An 18,909-nucleotide genomic window follows, 5' to 3' on the forward strand; every position below is an offset into this window, starting at 1 on the left:
AATCCGTCCAGACAGGCAAAGGGAATGATATCCCACAATCCCTTGCGGTGCCGCTCTAACAGCAGCACCAAAGTTACACCTACTTAATTGAATTAATTTGAATAAAAGGAAAATAACTGTCTGAAAACTACGTGTTATTTTTAAGGTGACCTAACAAAAAAATGATTTATCTTAACTGAATCAAATAATTAAGTTAGATCAAAGTAAAAAAGTTTATCTTTCCAACATCCATATGTGGTCTTATCATCCTCTCATGGTGGAAAAAGTATTATCTGAGCTTCTTCATCCACTAAATCATCTTCAAATGGACACGCCATGCTGCTTCACCTCTCTGAAACAAACTAACCTTCAACTAAACCTGCTCCAGACCAGGTTATGTTCAGAGCATGAGTTGCTATGGTAACCTGACCTACCCTGAAACATACCTCCATTTCTGGAACCGAAAGCTGAGGTTATCAACTTCCTTAGCCTCAAACTTACTGTGGGAGCTAGCAGAACCTGCTTTCTGGAATACCCCCCTGCAGAGGAGGACATGCCTTACTTCAGCATTGGTGTAATCAGTGGCGGTTCTACACTGACTTACTCCCTGGGCGAGTAACCCCACAGCCCCCCCCCCCCCCCCCCCCCCGCACACCTACAAAATGTGACAACATCCTGTTGTGTTCCCTATCTTCTATTTAGCTATTTTACACAAAAAAATGCATGAATGTTCTAGACTCGTATTACAGGGGGGTCAAACTCAGTCACACAGGGGGCCTAAGTTAAAAACACGCTTAAGGTTTGGGCCGGTTCATTTACTGAACACACTAAAGCTAAACTTTTAAACCTTTTAATCTGAACTTTTTGAACATAAATATGAATAAAAACAGGAACACAAGTTAAACCTTAAATAATATGTTGCTCCCCATTTAAATATATTCTGTCAAAATTATACAAATATGAACATGCTGCAGAACAAACCAAAGAAAGCCTGGAAATATTAATAAGAAATTACAAATCAAATAATTACATTTTTTTGCTCTTTTATCATTTTTTAGAGAATTTTTTTTTAGAGCTGGACTCCTGCTTCATTTTTAGCAATAATTTCTTAATGTGTGACGTCCTGTGTGTGTCTTTGTGAAACATAACAGAGGGATTAGATCTAAAAAATAAAACTTATTGTGATTAATATGTTTAGGTCTTATAAAACATTAAAGACTAAATCATAGAACTCGTCAGTGGGATTACTCCAAAAATATTTGGCATTTCCCTAAATTTGTGCAACACCAACAGCAGAAATCCTCCAAAAAAACCCTACCTAAAAAAATGGTCTGCGCTCATCCCCCCTCCCCCTCCCCTTCCCTCTGACACACGCGGCTCCGTCTCCATGACGACAGGCGCAGCTGCGGCCCAGAGTTGATAGTCAGATAGAAAAAGACTCCCCTCACGCCTGTTAGTGTGATTCAGCCAGCCACCGGCGAGTTGCGCCCCCCTCTCGAGTTTTTTGACTTATGTTCCAAAGACTACCGCAAAGAGGTGTGGCCGCAAGCGTCTTGCAGCAGAGGGCGGTGGTCACGTGCGTGTCAGGTCTGCCGTGTCAGAGCAAAGTATTGTGGGAAATAATCCCCATTGCCTGCTTTTGTCGAAATTGAGTTGAGCACGGGTGTTTGTTCTGCCCAATTCCTTTTCATGTGCCTGTTTTACGTTTTTTCACTCTGAGTTATTTCATCTTTTATTTTTTTTTATTTTTTTTTTTTGCACCATAACTGTGAAGAGCAAAGAGGATGAAGACATTCTTAACAGTCTGATGTGTCAAAGTAAAAGTGTTAAGTGTCAGCAGCTGAAGCAATTTCAAATTAAAAGCTGCAAGCTTCCTCTTTGAATATCTTAGCACAATATGAGTAACGCATATGAGTAACGCACGCATCGGGCACGGCAAATGCCGCCCCCTATGAAGTGCCGCCCTGGGCGATCGCCCACATCGCCCATATCTAAAACCGCCACTGGGTGTAATCTATTACTTTGATAGTAACGGCTGTGTGGGTCTGCTGGGACCCGCAGCAGTGAAGGTCATGACCATGGAGGACTTCCATGTGTGTTACCTTCTTTGACACTTGTGTATTTCTGAACAAAAGCATGTTGTTGTTGTTTGTGTTGTGTGTCTGCATCACTCTCTGATTGGCTGTTTACTCACTCTGTCCCATCTGGTAATGTCCGGGTTTATCGCTGACATCTGAACGCCTCCGGCTCCGCCTCCTCCTCCTGCAGACGCACAGACAGGGAGGGGCTTCAGGAGACGCTTGTAGACAACAACTTACACACAAAGATACACGTATACACAAACACAACATTACAGTGAAACAAGTAAGGTGAAAACAGCAAGAAACACAAAAAAAGACAAAATCACACACAATACTGCAGGACTGAGACTATCTTCATGTGACTCCACTAAAAAGTGCTAAGAGTGTGGTGGTGTGTGTGTCTCTATGTGTGTGTGCGTCTGTGTGTGTGTCTCTATGTGTGTGTGTGCGTTTATGTGTGTGTGTGTCTCTGTGTGTGCGTGTCTCTATGTGTGTGTCTCTATGTGTGTGTGTGCGTTTATGTGTGTGTGTGTCTCTGTGTGTGCGTGTCTCTATGTGTGTGTCTCTGTGTGTGCGTGTGTCTGTGTGTTTGTGTGTCAGTGTGTGTTATGGCTGTGGCCGTATTTGGTTTTGGTTTGTTCTGTTTGTTCTGTGTTTTGTGTATTATTTCTTTATCAGAGTGGGACTTCTGTGTTTTTTGTGGATCTTTGTTTGTATGTCTGATTATTTTCAGGTGTGCTGGCAAGGGTGTGGCCTCCATTTGGACAAGCTGGTGGAGGCAGCCTTTAAAGCCACCACTTGGACCTCCAGCCGGTGAGAAGGGTGCCTTGCAGCAAAAGCCTCCACTGCAGCTTGGCCCTCTTCTCCATTTTGTTTTGTTCTCCATTTTGTTTATGTCTTCTCCACTTGTTTTAGTTTGTGTTGCACTTTGTAGTTCTTTGTAGTTTGTAGTTTTGTCTGTGCCCACTCGGTTTAGTCTTTTGGTTTATGATTTTGTTTAAGTGAAGCTGTAGGGGTGAACCGCCATTTTGTTTAGTACATGTTTTCTCCTGGTTTTGTTAGGTTAGGGAGGTTTAGTGTTTTGTCTTTGATTTCCCTTTTCTTTTGTTGCAGGTAAGATTACATGTTGCAGTTAGTTGGGGTTTTGTTTGTTGTTTTGGCCTCGGTTCACCCTGAAGCCTTTTAGCTTCACTTTTAGTTATTGTTGGATTGTTTGTTTATATGTAAATAAATTTGTCATATTTTACGGAGACATTCGTTTGGTGTTTTGTGTTGCAGTCAACTTGGTAGCAAAACCTTTACTTTTTTATGTTATGCCACCAGTCACCCCTAGACACAGAAGGGGGCGTAACAGTGTCTGTATTTGTGTGTCTCTGTGTGTGTGTCTCTGTGTGTGCGTGTGTCTGTATGTTTGTGTGTCAGTGTGTGTCTCTGTGTGTGTGTGCGTTCAGGAAGCCCCTCCCTCTTCTCCTCCACACAACAATGGCACGTTGACCTTCAGGTCAAGCCGCCGTCTCACCGGTAGCAGAGCAGTGCGGCCGTCGTCACGACAACCAGCAGCAGAACTCCCACAGAGATCAGGACAGCGGTCAGCACCAGCTGAGGGTTAGCCCCGCCTACCACACAGACAGACAAACTGAGCGCGTACAGCAGATCAGAATCGGAGCCTGGACCCACGGTTCTGGTTCCTACCATCAGGAAGCGTGTTGAAGGTGTCGGCGGCGCTGAAAGATCCGTATCCGGCCTGCGAGCGCGCGCGCACCTGAACCTGGTACTGCGCCGCCCGCTGCAGCCCCGTCAGCACCACGGAGGCGGTCCTGCTGGACACGTACTGCCACAGCCCCGCCTCCTGGCCGTCCTTGAGACTGTACCGGACTTGGTAGTCCAGGATGGCGTGCTGATTCTGCAGAACCGGAGCGCTCCACTGGAGAGAAAGGCTGTTTTCTGTGGCCGCCGCCCTTCTCAGAGCGCTCACCGGGGGCGGGACTACAGACACACCAACAGGAAGCTTCATCGACGGGGAAAGAACCAAAAAGAGCTGTGGGCGGAGCTAAACACTCACCATCTCTGCTGGTGGTGACGTTGACTTTGACAGAGGCAGGCTCTGATTGGCTGACAGCAGACACCCCGTTCAGGGATTGGATGGTAAACATGTATTTGGTTTGTGGGCGGAGTCCTCGGATGACGACCCGGCGCCAAGTCAGCTCAGGCAGCGACGGCTGGAACAGAGCGCTGTCGTCACACGGAAGGCAGGACGCAGCCAATCCCTGAGAAGAAGGGGTGGAGTCAGACAGAGGAGGGGGTGGAGTCAGACAGATGAGGGGGTGGAGTCAGACAGAGAAAGGGTGGAGTCAGACAGATGAGGGGGTGGAGTCAGACAGAGGAAGGGGTGGAGTCAGACAGAGAAAGGGTGGAGTTAGACAGAGGCACAGTTCCTGTTCTGGTTCTAGTACGGTTCGTCAGGATCCGGTCCAGTTCTGGAAACCGGGGCGGGATGCTGTACCTTGGCGGTGCCGGCAGAACCGCAGGTGGAGCACAGAACCTTGTAGGTCAGGTCGACCCGTCCCCCCCGGTCCAGCGGCTCGCTCCACTCCAGAGTCACTGTGGTGTCGTTCAGCTGACTCACAGGCAGGCGGGGGGCTGAAGGTGGGCCTGGGGGGTCAGAGGTCACAGCCTGGTGTTGTTAAACACGTCGAGGCAGAAAGACCTGGGGACGGGTACATCTGACCCGACTCGGTCAAAGAAACGATTCTTTTCTGTTTGCAGACGCTGATGCACAGCTCCTGGTTCTACACAAACATCTGGAAGTCTGTGGGTGTGCACGTAAAGTGTGAGTGTGCATGTAAAGTGTGTGTGTGCATCTAAAGTGTGTGTGTGCACGTAAAGTGTGTGTGTGCATGTAAAGTGTGTGTGTGCACGTAAAGTGTGAGTGTGCACGTAAAGTGTGTGTGTGCATGTAAAGTGTGTGTGTGCACGTAAAGTGTGTGTGTGCATGTAAAGTGTGTGTGTGCACGTAAAGTGTGTGTGTGCACGTAAAGTGTGTACCTGTGGGACCCTTCAGTCCAGGATAAATGAGCCTCTTAACCCCCTAACCCCAATCCCTCTGGCACTGCAGTTAAGTGGGCGGGGCATCAGAAGCGTGTGTGTGTGTGTATTTGTCTGTGTGTGTGTATTTGTCTGTGTGTGTGTATTTGTCTATGTGTGTGTATTTGTCTGTGTGTGTGTGTGTGTGTGTACTGAGGGGCTCATGTAGGCTGCTTAACTGTCCCTCCTCTCATTTTTCAGGTTAAATTTGCTCTGACAAAAACAGCAGTAGGCCCAAGTGCATCATGGGAGATGTAGGCCGGTAGCCTGACTTTTGACAGGACAGGAAACGAGTTCAGCATTTCTCACGTGTGCACGCCACGCCTGGGCGGTCAGAGTCGGCCCGGTCGAACCCTTGGTGACACGGGCAGTAGGCGGAGCCTGGGACCCGTGTGTTGCTGTTGGCGGGACAGGAAGTGCACCCGCCTGCTCCGGATGCCATCTTGAAGTGTCCCGATGGACAAGCTGTGGACACACGGCGAGCTAGCATTAGCGTTAGCATCACCATGAACAGAGTTAGAAACAATTCTGTGGACAGAAACCGGGCCATCCTGTAGCGGTACCGGCAGAACCAATCACTGAGGTTCTATCAGGCCTCTAATGTGGGCGGAGCCTGATCTTAACAGAAGGTGCATAACAACTGCAGATCCTGACAGTCAATGAAGGAAATCCAGAACCCGGCAGTGGAACCAACAGAACCAAGTTCAGAGGAACCAGAACCACAGAACACCTGTTGGTGCTCCAGAACCCACAGCATGAAGAACCAGCTCTGCTGTCAATCAAACACCACGCTGGAAGCAGAGTGTGCTGGTTGGTTCAGAGTCTGAGGGGGCGGGACAGAAGAAACACCAGAACATGGAAACCCACAACCGGTTCTGGACAAATGAAACCCAAGAGGCCCGAGGATTCTGAAGAACCTTCTGCCTTTAACCCGGTTCAGCGTTGGAGGACAGAAACCCCACAGGAAGACACAGGTCCGTTTACCCGGGTCCCTCTGAGCCAGAACCTGCCTGCTTCCTCTGCTGTGAGCGACCCGGTTTGAGTTCTAAGTGACCTGTTCTGAGCCCGGCTGAAGCTGGTCCGGATCACGAACCAGAGGACTCTGGCGCCGTCTGTTCTACAAAGTTCTAAAATCCCCTCAGAACTCTGACCAGAGAAACCGCGATTACAGAACCTGCTCTAGAACAACTGATCCCATCAGAACCAGCTTCATTCATGAGTGGACCCTTCAGAATAAAAGCCTGCTGCTCTGCTGCCTCACACAATGAAGGACAGGAAGTGGCCTTGGCTCCACAGGAAGTGGAAACCGCTGCTGTGATGTCCTGAGCGGCGCCCTCTCGTCAGCCACAGCAGGAGTTGACCCCTGACCTCCTGGTCCAGACTGGCCCCTCCCTCCCCGGCTCCTCCTGGATGCGGTGAGCTGACCTCTGACCTCTTGGAGAATAACAGGAAGCTTGGAGCGGCGTGCCGTCTGTCCCTGGAGCTGCAGAGGAACCCTGAGCGACGGGTCAAACGTTTCCTCCTGGCGGTCTGCGTAAGCGCCGCCATCATTCAGCGCCGCTGTCACTGAAGAAGCGTTTCCTGTTCAGACAAAGCTCTGAGTTTGAGGATCCACCCTTTGCTCATGGGACCTACAACAGCTCCGCCCCCCACGCTCCATCAGCGCTGCTGTCTGACTTGCAGGTCCTCCGTTTGGACGCCGTCACGCCTGCAGAGACCGCTGACGCCGCCATCCAGGCTTTTATTTTGAACACACAAGGGTCTGATGGGTCACCGCGGTTTAGTCTCAACCAGACCCAACCAGACCCAACCAGACCTGATCAGACCTGGACAGACCAGACCAGACCAGACCAGACCCCACCAAACCTGATCAGACCAGACCAGACCCGACCAGACTCAACCAGACCAGACCCGACCCGACCAGACCCGACCAGACCTGATCAGACCCGACCCGACCCGACCAGACCCCACCAAACCTGATCAGACCAGACCAGACCAGACCCGACCAGACCCGACCAGACCTGATCAGACCAGACCAGACCCGACCAGACTCAACCAGACCAGACCCGACCCGACCAGACCCCACCAAACCTGATCAGACCAGACCAGACCAGACCCGACCAGACCCGACCAGACCTGATCAGACCCGACCCGACCCGACCCAACCAGACCAGACCAGACCAGACCCGACCCGACCAGACCAGACCCGACCAGACCTGATCAGACCAGACCCGACCCGACCCGACCCGACCCGACCAGACCTGATCAGACCTGACCAGACCCGACCAGACCTGACCAGACCCGACCAGACCAGACCCGACCAGACCTGATCAGAGCAGACCTGACCAGACCGGACCCGACCTGATCAGACCTGATCAGACCTGACCAGACCGGACCCGACCAGACCTGATCAGACCAGACCTGACCAGACCAGACCAGACCAGACCAGACCCGACCCGACCTGACCAGACCAGACCAGACCAGACCCGGACTTCTAGACCAGATCTTTAAATCAGAACAGGAAGTCCCAGAATCCCGTCTGTGGGTCTGACAGTCCAGAACCGTTATGTGGACTGAGGGGTTCCTTCACGTTCTCATGTTTGGCTTTGGTTCTGGTCTTAGCGGCGGCTGGACAGGATGACGGGAACGTCGTCTTCTTCTTTTGTTTGTGTCATTTCCTGTCGCCGTCTTTGTCTTTCAAACAGAAACTCCATCAGGACTTTATTCTGAAGTCTCACCTCTGCAGCGCATGCCGACGTCGTCCGCCTCGTAACCAGGGCGACAGGCGCAGCTGGAGGTGGGCTGCTCCACCCACCGCCCGTTCTCTCCACACAGCATGGTGGGAGGCTGAGCGTCCTCGCCGGGCGGGGTCACGGCGTTCTCCACGCACACGCCCTGAGCCTGCAGCACAGAGGGGCTTTTATTTTGAAAGTGTGTCTTAAAGACACCTTCCTGCTGTGGCCTCTCCTGTCGTCATGGTTACCTGCTCCACCAGCGAGTGAGGGATGGTCTCTGGGAAGGAGGCGAAGGCGCGGCGGATGGGCGGGCACTTCCTGTAGAAGACGCGCACGGACAGCAGCGCCATGCAGGCGCCCTGGCTCTGGAAGGCCAGGTAAAGCCCCGCCCCCCGCCGCACCTCCACCTCCAGCAGCTTCAGGTTGGAGCGCTTCTCGCCGTCTTTGCGCAGCAGGTGGTCGGCGGCGATGGTGGCGACCTTGGCGTAGGGGTTCTCCATCCAGGCGGGGTGAGTGGGCGTGGCCTGGTCGGCGTCTGACGGGTAGTAGAACAGGTTGAAGGTCTCCTTGCAGTGGCGCTGGTTCATGCTGGAACACTCCACCATGGTGAACCTGCGGAGGTCGTTACATCATCATCACGCGTCACCACGGACGCCGTCACAGACCGCCGTCACAGACCGCCGTCACCCACCGGATCTCCACCAGGAGCTTGGTCGCCGCCCGCCGCGGAATCCAGCACGTTCTCAGCCAATAGGAGGCGGGGCTGCTGGGCGTGCAGATCTGAACGGTGCGGACGCTTCTGGCCTCGTCGTCGAAGCCGCTAAGCTCCTCCCACTGAGGACACACACAGGTTATGACCCGAATCCTGACAGCGTGATGTGTGGGGGGCGGCGCTTACCTCCTGACCATCAACCGGGTGGGCGGTCCATCGCAGGTCGGACGTCTCCAGCTTGGTGTTCATCAGAACCTCTGAGAGAACGTTTGGAGAAACAGGTGTGAGGAACCGGAACAGAACCATGGTCAGAACCGGGTTCTGCTGGACAGAGATGTTCTCCTGTCTGTAAAGCTGACGTTCTAGTCAGTGCTGAGCTGGTTCCATGTCTGTGGAACCGGACAGAAGAACACGCTGGAACCAGCTTAGAACCTTCATGGTCTGCCCTGAGCCTTCGAGCAAACAGCAGGTTTCTGAGGAACGTCTGCCTGGTTCCCCAGGACGTTCTTCAGCACCTGATGGGTTCTAACAGGAGGTTCTTCTCTAGAACCACAGTCCTGACCTTCTGTCAGTGGGATCTGACGGTTCAGATGATGTCAAACGTTTGGAGATGAAGCAGAAACTCGTCTTCATCAGACGTTCTCTCTGGAATCTGCTAACAGAGAACATGAACACCAGACGTTCTCCCCATTTGTTCACATGTGATCAGTTTCTGGTTCTAGATGGTTCTGTTCTGTTCTTCCAAACTTAGCAGCTCAGTCAGAATCATCAGCAGGAAGTGGACCTTCATCAAGAACCATCAGCTCACCTGACAAGAACCCAACACACCAGGAAACCAGGTAACATCAACTTTACTGTGTGTGTGTGTGTCTCTGTGTGTTGTTGTGTGTGTGTGTGTCTCTGTGTGTTGTTGTGTGTGCGTGTATCTCTGTGTGTTGGTGTGTGTGTGTGTGTGTCTCTGTGTGTTGTTGTGTGTGCGTGTATCTCTGTGTGTTGTTGTGTGTGTGTGTGTCTCTGCAAGTGTCTCAGGTGTGTGACTTCCCAAAGGTGTCATGTGATCAGACTTGAACCCCACAGAGACTCAGAAACCTGGAGGAAGTTCTCAGGATCCACCAGAACCAACATCTGCCTGATCCACAGAGACCATGTGACCCACTGGTTTGGTTCTGACAGTTCCCTCAGTTTAGAACCACAGATGGAACCAAACCAGCAGCTGCTCCTAGAGGGAGGTGCCATCTGCTCCTCCCCCTCCCTGAAGGAGCTCCTGCAGCTCCTCCTTTAAGCAGCAGACACCTCCATGCTCCTGCAGGGTTCTGCAGGTTCACACTGAGGATGTTTGGTTCTCCTCTCTGTGGTTCTCCTCCTCTCTGTGGTTCTCCTCCTCCCTCTGGTTCTCCTCCTCTCTGTGGTTCTCCTCCTCTCTGTGGTTCTCCTCCTCCCTCTGGTTCTCCTCCTCTCTTTGGTTCTCCTCCTCTCTGTGGTTCTCCTCCTCTCTGTGGTTCTCCTCCTCCCTCTGGTTCTCCTCCTCTCTTTGGTTCTCCTCCTCTCTGTGGTTCTCCTCCTCTCTGTGGTTCTCCTCCTCCCTCTGGTTCTCCTCCTCTCTTTGGTTCTCCTCCTCTCTGTGGTTCTCCTCCTCCCTCTGGTTCTCCTCCTCTCTGTGATTCCCCTCCTCTCTGTGGTTCTCCTCCTCCCTCTGGTTCTCCTCCTCTCTGTGGTTCTCCTCCTCTCTGTGGTTCTCCTCCTCTCTGTGGTTCCCCTCCTCTCTGTGGTTCTCCTCCTCCCTCTGGTTCTCCTCCTCCCTCTGGTTCCCCTCCTCTCTGTGGTTCTCCTCCTCTCTGTGGTTCCCCTCCTCTCTGTGGTTCTCCTCCTCTCTCTGGTTCTCCTCCTCTCTGTGGTTCTCCTCCTCCCTCTGGTTCTCCTCCTCTCTGTGGTTCTCCTCCTCTCTGTGGTTCTCCTCCTCTCTGTGGTTCCCCTCCTCTCTGTGGTTCTCCTCCTCCCTCTGGTTCTCCTCCTCCCTCTGGTTCCCCTCCTCTCTGTGGTTCCCCTCCTCTCTGTGGTTCTCCTCCTCTCTTTGGTTCCCCTCCTCTCTTTGGTTATCCTCCTCCCTCTGGTTCTCCTCCTCTCTGTGGTTCCCCTCCTCTCTGTGGTTCTCCTCCTCCCTCTGGTTCTCCTCCTCTCTGTGGTTCTCCTCCTCTCTGTGGTTCTCCTCCTCTCTGTGGTTCTCCTCCTCCCTCTGGTTCTCCTCCTCTCTGTGATTCCCCTCCTCTCTTTGGTTCTCCTCCTCTCTGTGGTTCTCCTCCTCCCTCTGGTTCTCCTCCTCTCTGTGATTCCCCTCCTCTCTGTGGTTCTCCTCCTCCCTCTGGTTCTCCTCCTCTCTGTGGTTCTCCTCCTCTCTGTGGTTCTCCTCCTCTCTGTGGTTCCCCTCCTCTCTGTGGTTCTCCTCCTCCCTCTGGTTCTCCTCCTCTCTTTGGTTCTCCTCCTCTCTGTGGTTCTCCTCCTCTCTTCCCCTCCTCTCTGTGGTTCTCCTCCTCTCTTTGGTTCTCCTCCTCTCTGTGATTCCCCTCCTCCCTCTGGTTCTCCTCCTCTCTGTGGTTTTCCTCCTCTCTGTGGTTCTCCTCCTCCCTCTGGTTCTCCTCCTCCCTCTGGTTCCCCTCCTCTCTTTGGTTCTCCTCCTCCCTCTGGTTCCCCTCCTCTCTGTGGTTCTCCTCCTCTCTGTGGTTCCCCTCCTCTCTGTGGTTCTCCTTCTCTCTGTGGTTCCCCTCCTCTCTTTGGTTCTCCTCCTCCCTCTGGTTCTCCTCCTCTCTGTGGTTTTCCTCCTCTCTGTGGTTCTCCTCCTCTCTTTGGTTCTCCTCCTCTCTTTGGTTCTCCTCCTTTCTGTGGTTCTCCTCCTCTCTGTGGTTCTCCTCCTCTCTGTGGTTCCCCTCCTCCCTCTGGTTCTCCTCCTCTCTGTGGTTCCCCTCCTCTCTGTGGTTCTCCTCCTCTCCGTGGTTCCCCTCCTCTATGTGGTTCTCCTCCTCCCTCTGGTTCTCCTCCTCTCTGTGGTTCTCCTCTTCCCTCTGGTTCTCCTCCTCTCTGTGGTTCCCCTCCTCTCTGTGGTTCTCCTCCTCTCTGTGGTTCTCCTCCTCTCTTTGGTTCTCCTCCTTTCTGTGGTTCTCCTCCTCTCTGTGGTTCTCCTCCTCTCTGTGGTTCCCCTCCTCTCTGTGGTTCTCCTCCTCCCTGTGGTTCCCCTCCTCTCTTTGGTTCTCCTCCTCTCTGTGGTTCTCCTCCTCTCTGTGGTTCCCCTCCTCTCTGTGGTTCTCCTCCTCCCTCTGGTTCTCCTCCTCTCTGTGGTTCCCCTCCTCTCTCTGGTTCTCCTCCTCCCTCTGGTTCTCCTCCTCTCTGTGGTTCTCCTCCTCTCTGTGGTTCTCCTCCTCTCTGTGGTTCTCCTCCTCTCTGTGGTTCTCCTCCTCCCTCTGGTTCTCCTCCTCTCTGTGGTTCTCCTCCTCTCTGTGGTTCTCCTCCTCTCTTTGGTTCTCCTCCTCTCTTTGGTTCTCCTCCTCCCTCTGGTTCTCCTCCTCTCTGTGGTTCCCCTCCTCTCTGTGGTTCTCCTCCTCCCTCTGGTTCTCCTCCTCTCTGTGGTTCTCCTCCTCTCTTTGGTTCCCCTCCTCTGTTTGGTTCTCCTCCTCTCTTTGGTTTTCCTCCTCTCTCTGGTTCTCCTCCTCTCTGTGGTTCCCCTCCTCTCTGTGGTTCTCCTCCTCCCTCTGGTTCTCCTCCTCTCTGTGGTTCTCCTCCTCTCTCTGGTTCTCCTCCTCTCTCTGGTTCTCCTCCTCTCTGTGGTTCCCCTCCTCTCTGTGGTTCTCCTCCTCTCTTTGGTTCCCCTCCTCTGTTTGGTTCTCCTCCTCTCTTTGGTTCTCCTACTCTCTGTGGTTCTCCTCCTCTCTGTGGTTCTCCTCCTCTCTTTGGTTCTCCTCCTCCCTCTGGTTCTCCTCCTCTCTGTGGTTCTCCTCCTCTCTGTGGTTCCCCTCCTCTCTTTGGTTCTCCTCCTCTCTGTGGTTCTCCTCCTCTCTGTGGTTCTCCTCCTCCCTCTGGTTCTCCTCCTCTCTGTGGTTCTCCTCCTCTCTCTGGTTCTCCTCCTCTCTATGGTTCTCCTCCTCTCTCTGGTTCTCCTCCTCTCTGTGGTTCCCCTCCTCTCTGTGGTTTTCCTCCTCCCTCCGGTTCTCTTCCTCTCTGTGGTTCTCCTCCTCTCTTTGGTTCTCCTACTCTCTGTGGTTCTCCTCCTCTTTGTGGTTCTCCTCCTCTCTTTGGTTCTCCTCCTCCCTCTGGTTCTCCTCCTCTCTGTGGTTCTCCTCCTCCCTCTGGTTCCCCTCCTCTCTATGGTTCTCCTCCTCTCTCTGGTTCTCCTCCTCTCTATGGTTCTCCTCCTCTCTCTGGTTCTCCTCCTCTCTGTGGTTCCCCTCCTCTCTGTGGTTTTCCTCCTCCCTCCGGTTCTCTTCCTCTCTGTGGTTCTCCTCCTCTCTTTGGTTCTCCTACTCTCTGTGGTTCTCCTCCTCTTTGTGGTTCTCCTCCTCTCTTTGGTTCTCCTCCTCCCTCTGGTTCTCCTCCTCTCTGTGGTTCTCCTCCTCCCTCTGGTTCCCCTCCTCTCTGTGGTTCTCTTCCTCTCTGTGGTTCCCCTCCTCTCTTTGGTTCCCCTCCTCTGTTTGGTTCTTCTCCTCTCTTTGGTTCTCCTCCTCCCTCTGGTTCTCCTCCTCTCTGTGGTTCTCCTCCTCTCTGTGGTTCTCCTCCTCTAAAAGCTCAAACATCATTCACTGCAGGGAACCGTTCCAGTGTTCTTCTGCATTCACCTGCGGTGGCTGTGGTCTAGAGGTGGAGCTGTCGACCCCTGATTGGACGATCACAGGTTCAGTTCCCCCCCTGCCTACCCAGGTGTTGAGGTGTTTTGGGCAAAACCAAATGTACAGCCTGAAGGGGGGAGTCTCTCTGATCATCTTCAACTCCTAACCCTAACCCTAACCCGGAAAACTTCCGACTACAACCGGAACTGTTTTTAGGTGACGTCGAAGCCTGCGGCGGTTTTCTATTGCAATGTCTACTCATATTCCAACAAGCCCCCAGGTACTATCACACGGACCACAGCAAAATCACTCTCATCATTAATTCACTTAGAAACAAAGCCCTACAGTGGGCTCAAGCCTTTATCTCGGCTAATCCCATCTCTCAACTTAGTTATGACCGTTTCCTAACAGAGTTTCGTCTGATTTTTGATCAGCCCCGTAAACAGGAGGAGGCTACAAAACGCCTCATAAATTTGAAACAATGTAACCGAACTGTCAGTGAACACATCATAGATTTCCGTATCCTGGCAGTTGAAGCTGGCTGGCCAGACGTGGCGCTAAAAGGCATTTTTTATCAGTCACTGAACGAGTCCATAAAAGATCATTTGTGTACCCAACCTGAAGCTAATACGTTTGAAGATCTCATCACAGCATTTCTCAGATCAGACATCCGGCTCAGAGAACGTGAAAACGAACGTCCACAGAACTCAAAAAAATCTACCACCAACACAAGCTTCTCTACCGCCACGTTCCAGTCGCCTCCCCGAACAAATTTTAATCCAACCTCCAGAACACCGGAGGAACCTATGCAAATAGGTCATTCAACATTGTCGGCGGAGGAGCGACAACGACGCAGGGATGAGGGTTCATGTTTCTATTGCGGGGCTCAAGGACACTTAGTTTCTCAGTGCCCTTTGCGTTTAAACCCCCGAACCCCCCGCTAAGCAACAGGTCGCGGGGGGAAGAAGCTATCACTCATTCAACCATGAGTTTTCTTTATATTCCTGTCAAGATGGTTAGTAAGAACAAAATTCATTGTTGGAAAGCCCTTATTGATTCCGGAGCAGAACAGAGCCTGATAGATCATGGTTAACAAACTCTGCCTTCCCACAGAACCGTTGGATACCCCTGTCGAGGCCTCTGGCCTAGGAGGTCAACACCTCTCCAGGATAACGCATCGCACCAAACCTGTTCAACTGCTTACGTCCGGTAACCACCGGGAAACTATACAATTTTTTATCACTCAATCTACTCACACTCCTATTGTCTTAGGCTTTTCATGGCTTAAACGTCATAACCCCCAGTTCAATTGGTGCCTAGGTCAGATCACTAACTGGAGTGCCTATTGTCTGTCTTTCGTCCGCTATACCTACCGCTCCCCATCATCCCACTGTGCAGTCAAGTAAAGTTAATTTAGAAAAGATCCCTGCATGTTATCATGACCTTCAAGATGTTTTCTGTAAGACTAAAGCTAACGCACTACCCCCCCACCGTCCCTACGATTGTGCTATTAACTTAGTGCCCGGCTCCACGCTACCTAAGGGGAGATTATTCAACCTTTCCGGACCAGAAAAGCTCTCAATGGAAAGCTACATCCAGGAGGCGCTCTCCCTGGGTCATATCTGCCCCTCCTCCTCCCCAATGGGAGCAGGCTTTTTCTTTGTGGAAAAAAAGGATAAATCACTTCGTCCCTGTATTGATTCTCGGGAACTCAACCAAATAACTATCAAGGATAAGTACTCTCTGCCTCTAATCACCTCTGTATTTGATTCTGTTCAGGAAGCACGCATCTTCACCAAACTGGAAGTTGACCCCTTCTTTGACACTTGGTGCGTGTCAAGGAAGGGGACGAGTGGAAGCACAGTCAGAACCACCTGAGCACGGGTACCATCAGAACCACCTGAGGACAGGTACCATCAGAACCACCTGAGGACAGTCAGAACCACCTGAGCACAGGTACCATCAGAACCACCTGAGCACAGTCAGAACCACCTGAGGACAGGTACCATCAGAACCACCTGAGGACAGTCAGAACCACCTGAGCACAGGTACCATCTGAACCACCTGAGCACAGTCAGAACCACCTGAGCACAGGTACCATCTGAACCACCTGAGCACAGTCAGAACCACCTGAGCACAGGTACCATCAGAACCACCTGAGGACAGGTACCATCAGAACCACCTGAGGACAGGTACCATCAGAACCACCTGAGCACAGTCAGAACCACCTGAGCACAGGTACCATCAGAACCACCTGAGGACAGGTACCATCAGAAACACCTGAGGACAGTCAGAACCACCTGAGCACGGGTACCATCAGAACCACCTGAGGACAGGTACCATCAGAACCACCTGAGGACAGTCAGATCCACCTGAGCACAGGTACCATCAGAACCACCTGAGCACAGTCAGAACCACCTGAGCACAGGTACCATCAGAACCACCTGAGGACAGTCAGAACCACCTGAGCACAGTCAGAACCACCTGAGCACGGGTACCATCAGAACCACCTGAGGACAGGTACCATCAGAACCACCTGAGGACAGTCAGAACCACCTGATCACAGGTACCATCAGAACCACCTGAGCACAGTCAGAACCACCTGGGCACAGGTACCATCAGAACCACCTGAGGACAGGTACCATCAGAACCACCTGAGGACAGGTACCATCAGAACCACCTGAGGACAGTCAGAACCACCTGAGCACAGTCAGAACCACCTGAGCACGGGTACCATCAGAACCACCTGAGGACAGGTACCATCAGAACCACCTGAGGACAGTCAGAACCACCTGAGCACAGGTACCATCAGAACCACCTGAGCACAGTCAGAACCACCTGAGCACAGGTACCATCAGAACCACCTGAGGACAGTCAGAACCACCTGAGCACAGTCAGAACCACCTGAGCACGGGTACCATCAGAACCACCTGAGGACAGGTACCATCAGAACCACCTGAGGACAGTCAGAACCACCTGAGCACAGGTACCATCAGAACCACCTGAGCACAGTCAGAACCACCTGAGCACAGGTACCATCAGAACCACCTGAGGACAGTCAGAACCACCGGAGAACCAGATGTTCCCCACCAGAGCAGGAACGCTGGACCCAGAGCAGCAGGAAGAAGATCTGGAAGATTCTCTGGATCTGGAGTCAGGAACCTTTTTGACCCAGGGAGCCATGAACGCTGAAGTCAATATTTCCTGAGAGCCTAAAACTAAAACTACAAGTGAATGTGAGCGTTGATGTCATGTCTACACTTTTAAAGTCCAATAAGTCTGTGGATTCTTTTCAATAACATTGTGATGCTGTTGGTAATAAATGATGAGTATTTCTAGCATTGATGTGATTCTGGTTCTGCTGATGGTGCTGCTGATGGTGCTGCTGATGGTGCTGCTGATAGTCTAGTCTGGTTGATCCGTGGAGAGTTTCTGCTTCATGCAGACGTTAGCGTGATCGTAGGTCTGAATGTTCTGCCGGCTCACATGCACGCGTGCAGACAAACACACTCACACTGCAGTGAGTGGTATGTGACGGCGGCGTGTTCTCATCAGAGCGCCGCCTCACCTCGCTGCCTGAGCCCACTATCTCCCCCCCCCCACAGACAGCAGCTGCAGGGATGCAGGTCACAGTCTCAGGATGTTCCAAACTCTGATAGAGCAGATAATCATAAACTGATAGTGGAGCAGAGTGTTTCCTCCCAGCACCGCTACCCCCCCCCCCCCCATCGCATCCCCCCCCAGAAGGACTGGTCTACTGAAAATAATTAGAACTGTAGATTACAGATGTGCAGCTCTGATGTGGAAGAACCAAAAGAAGCTGCAGCTGCTGTGAAGGAGAACCTTCCTCCAGAAAAGGTCTTCATCAGAACCACAGAGAGGAGTGATGCAAAACAAACTGGAGAACATCTGCAGCAGCAGAACAGTCCAGAACCCCACAGAGAACACTAGAACATCAGAGAGAGGACGGCTCCAGAACCACTTCCTCTTTTCTCACCTTCATCCCTCCAGCGGTTCCTCACATTGTGACATCACAAAGTGAGGAACCGCCCCTTCCAGGAAGAGTCTGTGCTGCCAGCCCCGCCCCCAGGCTAACAGACACGCCCACTTTCTCCTTGGAGCTAGCAGCTAAACGCTTTCATGTAAATGAACGATCTGAACGTCCATATTTGGAAAAGTTCATGTTTGTTTTCATGGTAGAACCACAGACACTTTGCTGAGGCCGCCTCTACGATGACGTCATGAAATGGGCGGGACCCACAAGGGGGGATAGGCGGGGCCTCAGAGATGGAAGAAAACCAGCAGAAAAGAACTTTGATTGGAATAAATCTTTCTTTAGCGTGTCAAAGGTCATTTATGGTCATTTATGTATTTTATTCTGAAGGAAAACCGGATGTAGACAGTTTAAGATGAGATCATCCAGTTCAGTCCAGATTATCAGAACCAGAACTAATAACCACTAACCATGCGGGTCAAAGGAACCATTCAGGACGGGTTCTCCTCCCAGAGAGGAAACCTTCTCCAGAAGACCACTAGAACCTCCAGAACCAGACTCATGGGCTTCCGGTTCGAGTCCAGAGCACAGGATGGAGGGAGGGAGCCCAGAGGGCGGGGCTTGGGTCACCGGGACCCGGGCAGGGGTCGTGTCGGACCTGTTGGACTCACCTTCGTCCGCGCGGTTCCGACCCAGCAACAGCAGCAGCACCGGGAGCAGCAACAGCCGCTGCAGCCCGCGGGGGGGCTCTCCCCCCCCGATCCTCCGGTCCCGCATGGATTCCTCCCTCCAGGGAATCCCGGGACCCCGCGTGCCGGTCACAACTACTGACCCCGGATCAGTGACGTCACCTGGGCTCGCTGGCAGCCAGCCGCGCGCGCCTCATTTGCGATCCTCAGCGCGAGCGAGAAGTTTGAAAGTCCGGCACGAGGACAAGTTTGGAGACAGAGACGTAATCCAGAGGCGCGCGGCTCCGTGACCGCACCATCCCCGCACGGTGTGCAGCCGAAGGCGGGATGAACCCGGTTCTTCCTCGGTTCTCCTGCGGTTCTTCCCCGGTTCTCCTGCGGTTCTTCCCCGGTTTTCCTGCGGTTCTTCCCCGGTTTTCCTGGTTCCGATCAAACTCCCAGAAAAAGTTCAGACAAAAGCAAACTTTTCTGTCTCCGCTTCAGCCACAAGCCACGCCCACTGGGCAGCGTGACTCCACCCAATTCTAAGCCCTGATTGGCTTAAAGGCCCACCGGTCAACCGGGGGGCGGGGCCTGGATGGGAGGGATGGAGCAAAGGAATGCGGGGAGAAAAGCGTTTTGCGCATGTGCACTGTTGACCGTGGGGGCGGGGTGATTTCTGTTTTTTACTTAAAAACGTTTTTAACCATTAATCTGTTTTTTTTTTAACTGAATGAAATCAGATCCGTTTCCAAAAGAACAACCGGAAATCCGCCCAGTAATGACGTCATCAGCCGGATCAAACATCTGCTGAAGAACTGAGCTGATATTCTATGAAGAATTGT

At 52.4% G+C, this 18,909-nt stretch overlaps 1 protein-coding gene and 1 long non-coding RNA gene across 4 annotated transcripts in view; one reads left to right on the plus strand and one right to left on the minus strand.

The window, feature by feature from the left end:
* Nucleotides 1–18,606, minus strand: part of LOC144987449 (ephrin type-B receptor 4b-like) — a 30,246-nt gene extending 11,640 nt beyond the window's left edge. For 2 of the 3 annotated variants that reach the window (XM_078936875.1, XM_078936873.1), the window contains exons 1-11: nucleotides 18,068–18,606; nucleotides 8,778–8,848; nucleotides 8,571–8,713; nucleotides 8,128–8,491; nucleotides 7,883–8,045; nucleotides 5,454–5,609; nucleotides 4,564–4,712; nucleotides 4,123–4,327; nucleotides 3,753–4,046; nucleotides 3,580–3,676; nucleotides 2,174–2,241 (exon numbers count right to left, since the gene is read on the minus strand). In XM_078936875.1, the coding sequence (XP_078793001.1) occupies nucleotides 2,174–2,241; nucleotides 3,580–3,676; nucleotides 3,753–4,046; nucleotides 4,123–4,327; nucleotides 4,564–4,712; nucleotides 5,454–5,609; nucleotides 7,883–8,045; nucleotides 8,128–8,491; nucleotides 8,571–8,713; nucleotides 8,778–8,848; nucleotides 18,068–18,173 (1,816 nt within the window). In that variant the 5' untranslated portion in view covers nucleotides 18,174–18,606. Of the gene's footprint in view, nucleotides 1–2,173; nucleotides 2,242–3,579; nucleotides 3,677–3,752; nucleotides 4,047–4,122; nucleotides 4,328–4,563; nucleotides 4,713–5,453; nucleotides 5,610–7,882; nucleotides 8,046–8,127; nucleotides 8,492–8,570; nucleotides 8,714–8,777; nucleotides 8,849–9,153; nucleotides 9,178–18,067 lie in introns of those variants that run through there. The other variant, XM_078936874.1, reaches the window with a different exon arrangement.
* On the plus strand, nucleotides 14,483–15,261 carry LOC144987455 (uncharacterized). The gene is made up of 2 exons (XR_013651338.1): nucleotides 14,483–14,611; nucleotides 15,182–15,261. It is a non-coding gene; the product is annotated as an uncharacterized LOC144987455 (long non-coding RNA).
* Nucleotides 18,607–18,909: the final 303 nt, after the last annotated feature.

Source organism: Oryzias latipes, chromosome 18, assembly GCF_053564925.1.
Source record: "Oryzias latipes strain Hd-rR chromosome 18, Olatipes_Hd-rR_3.1".
NCBI lineage: Eukaryota > Metazoa > Chordata > Actinopteri > Beloniformes > Adrianichthyidae > Oryzias > Oryzias latipes.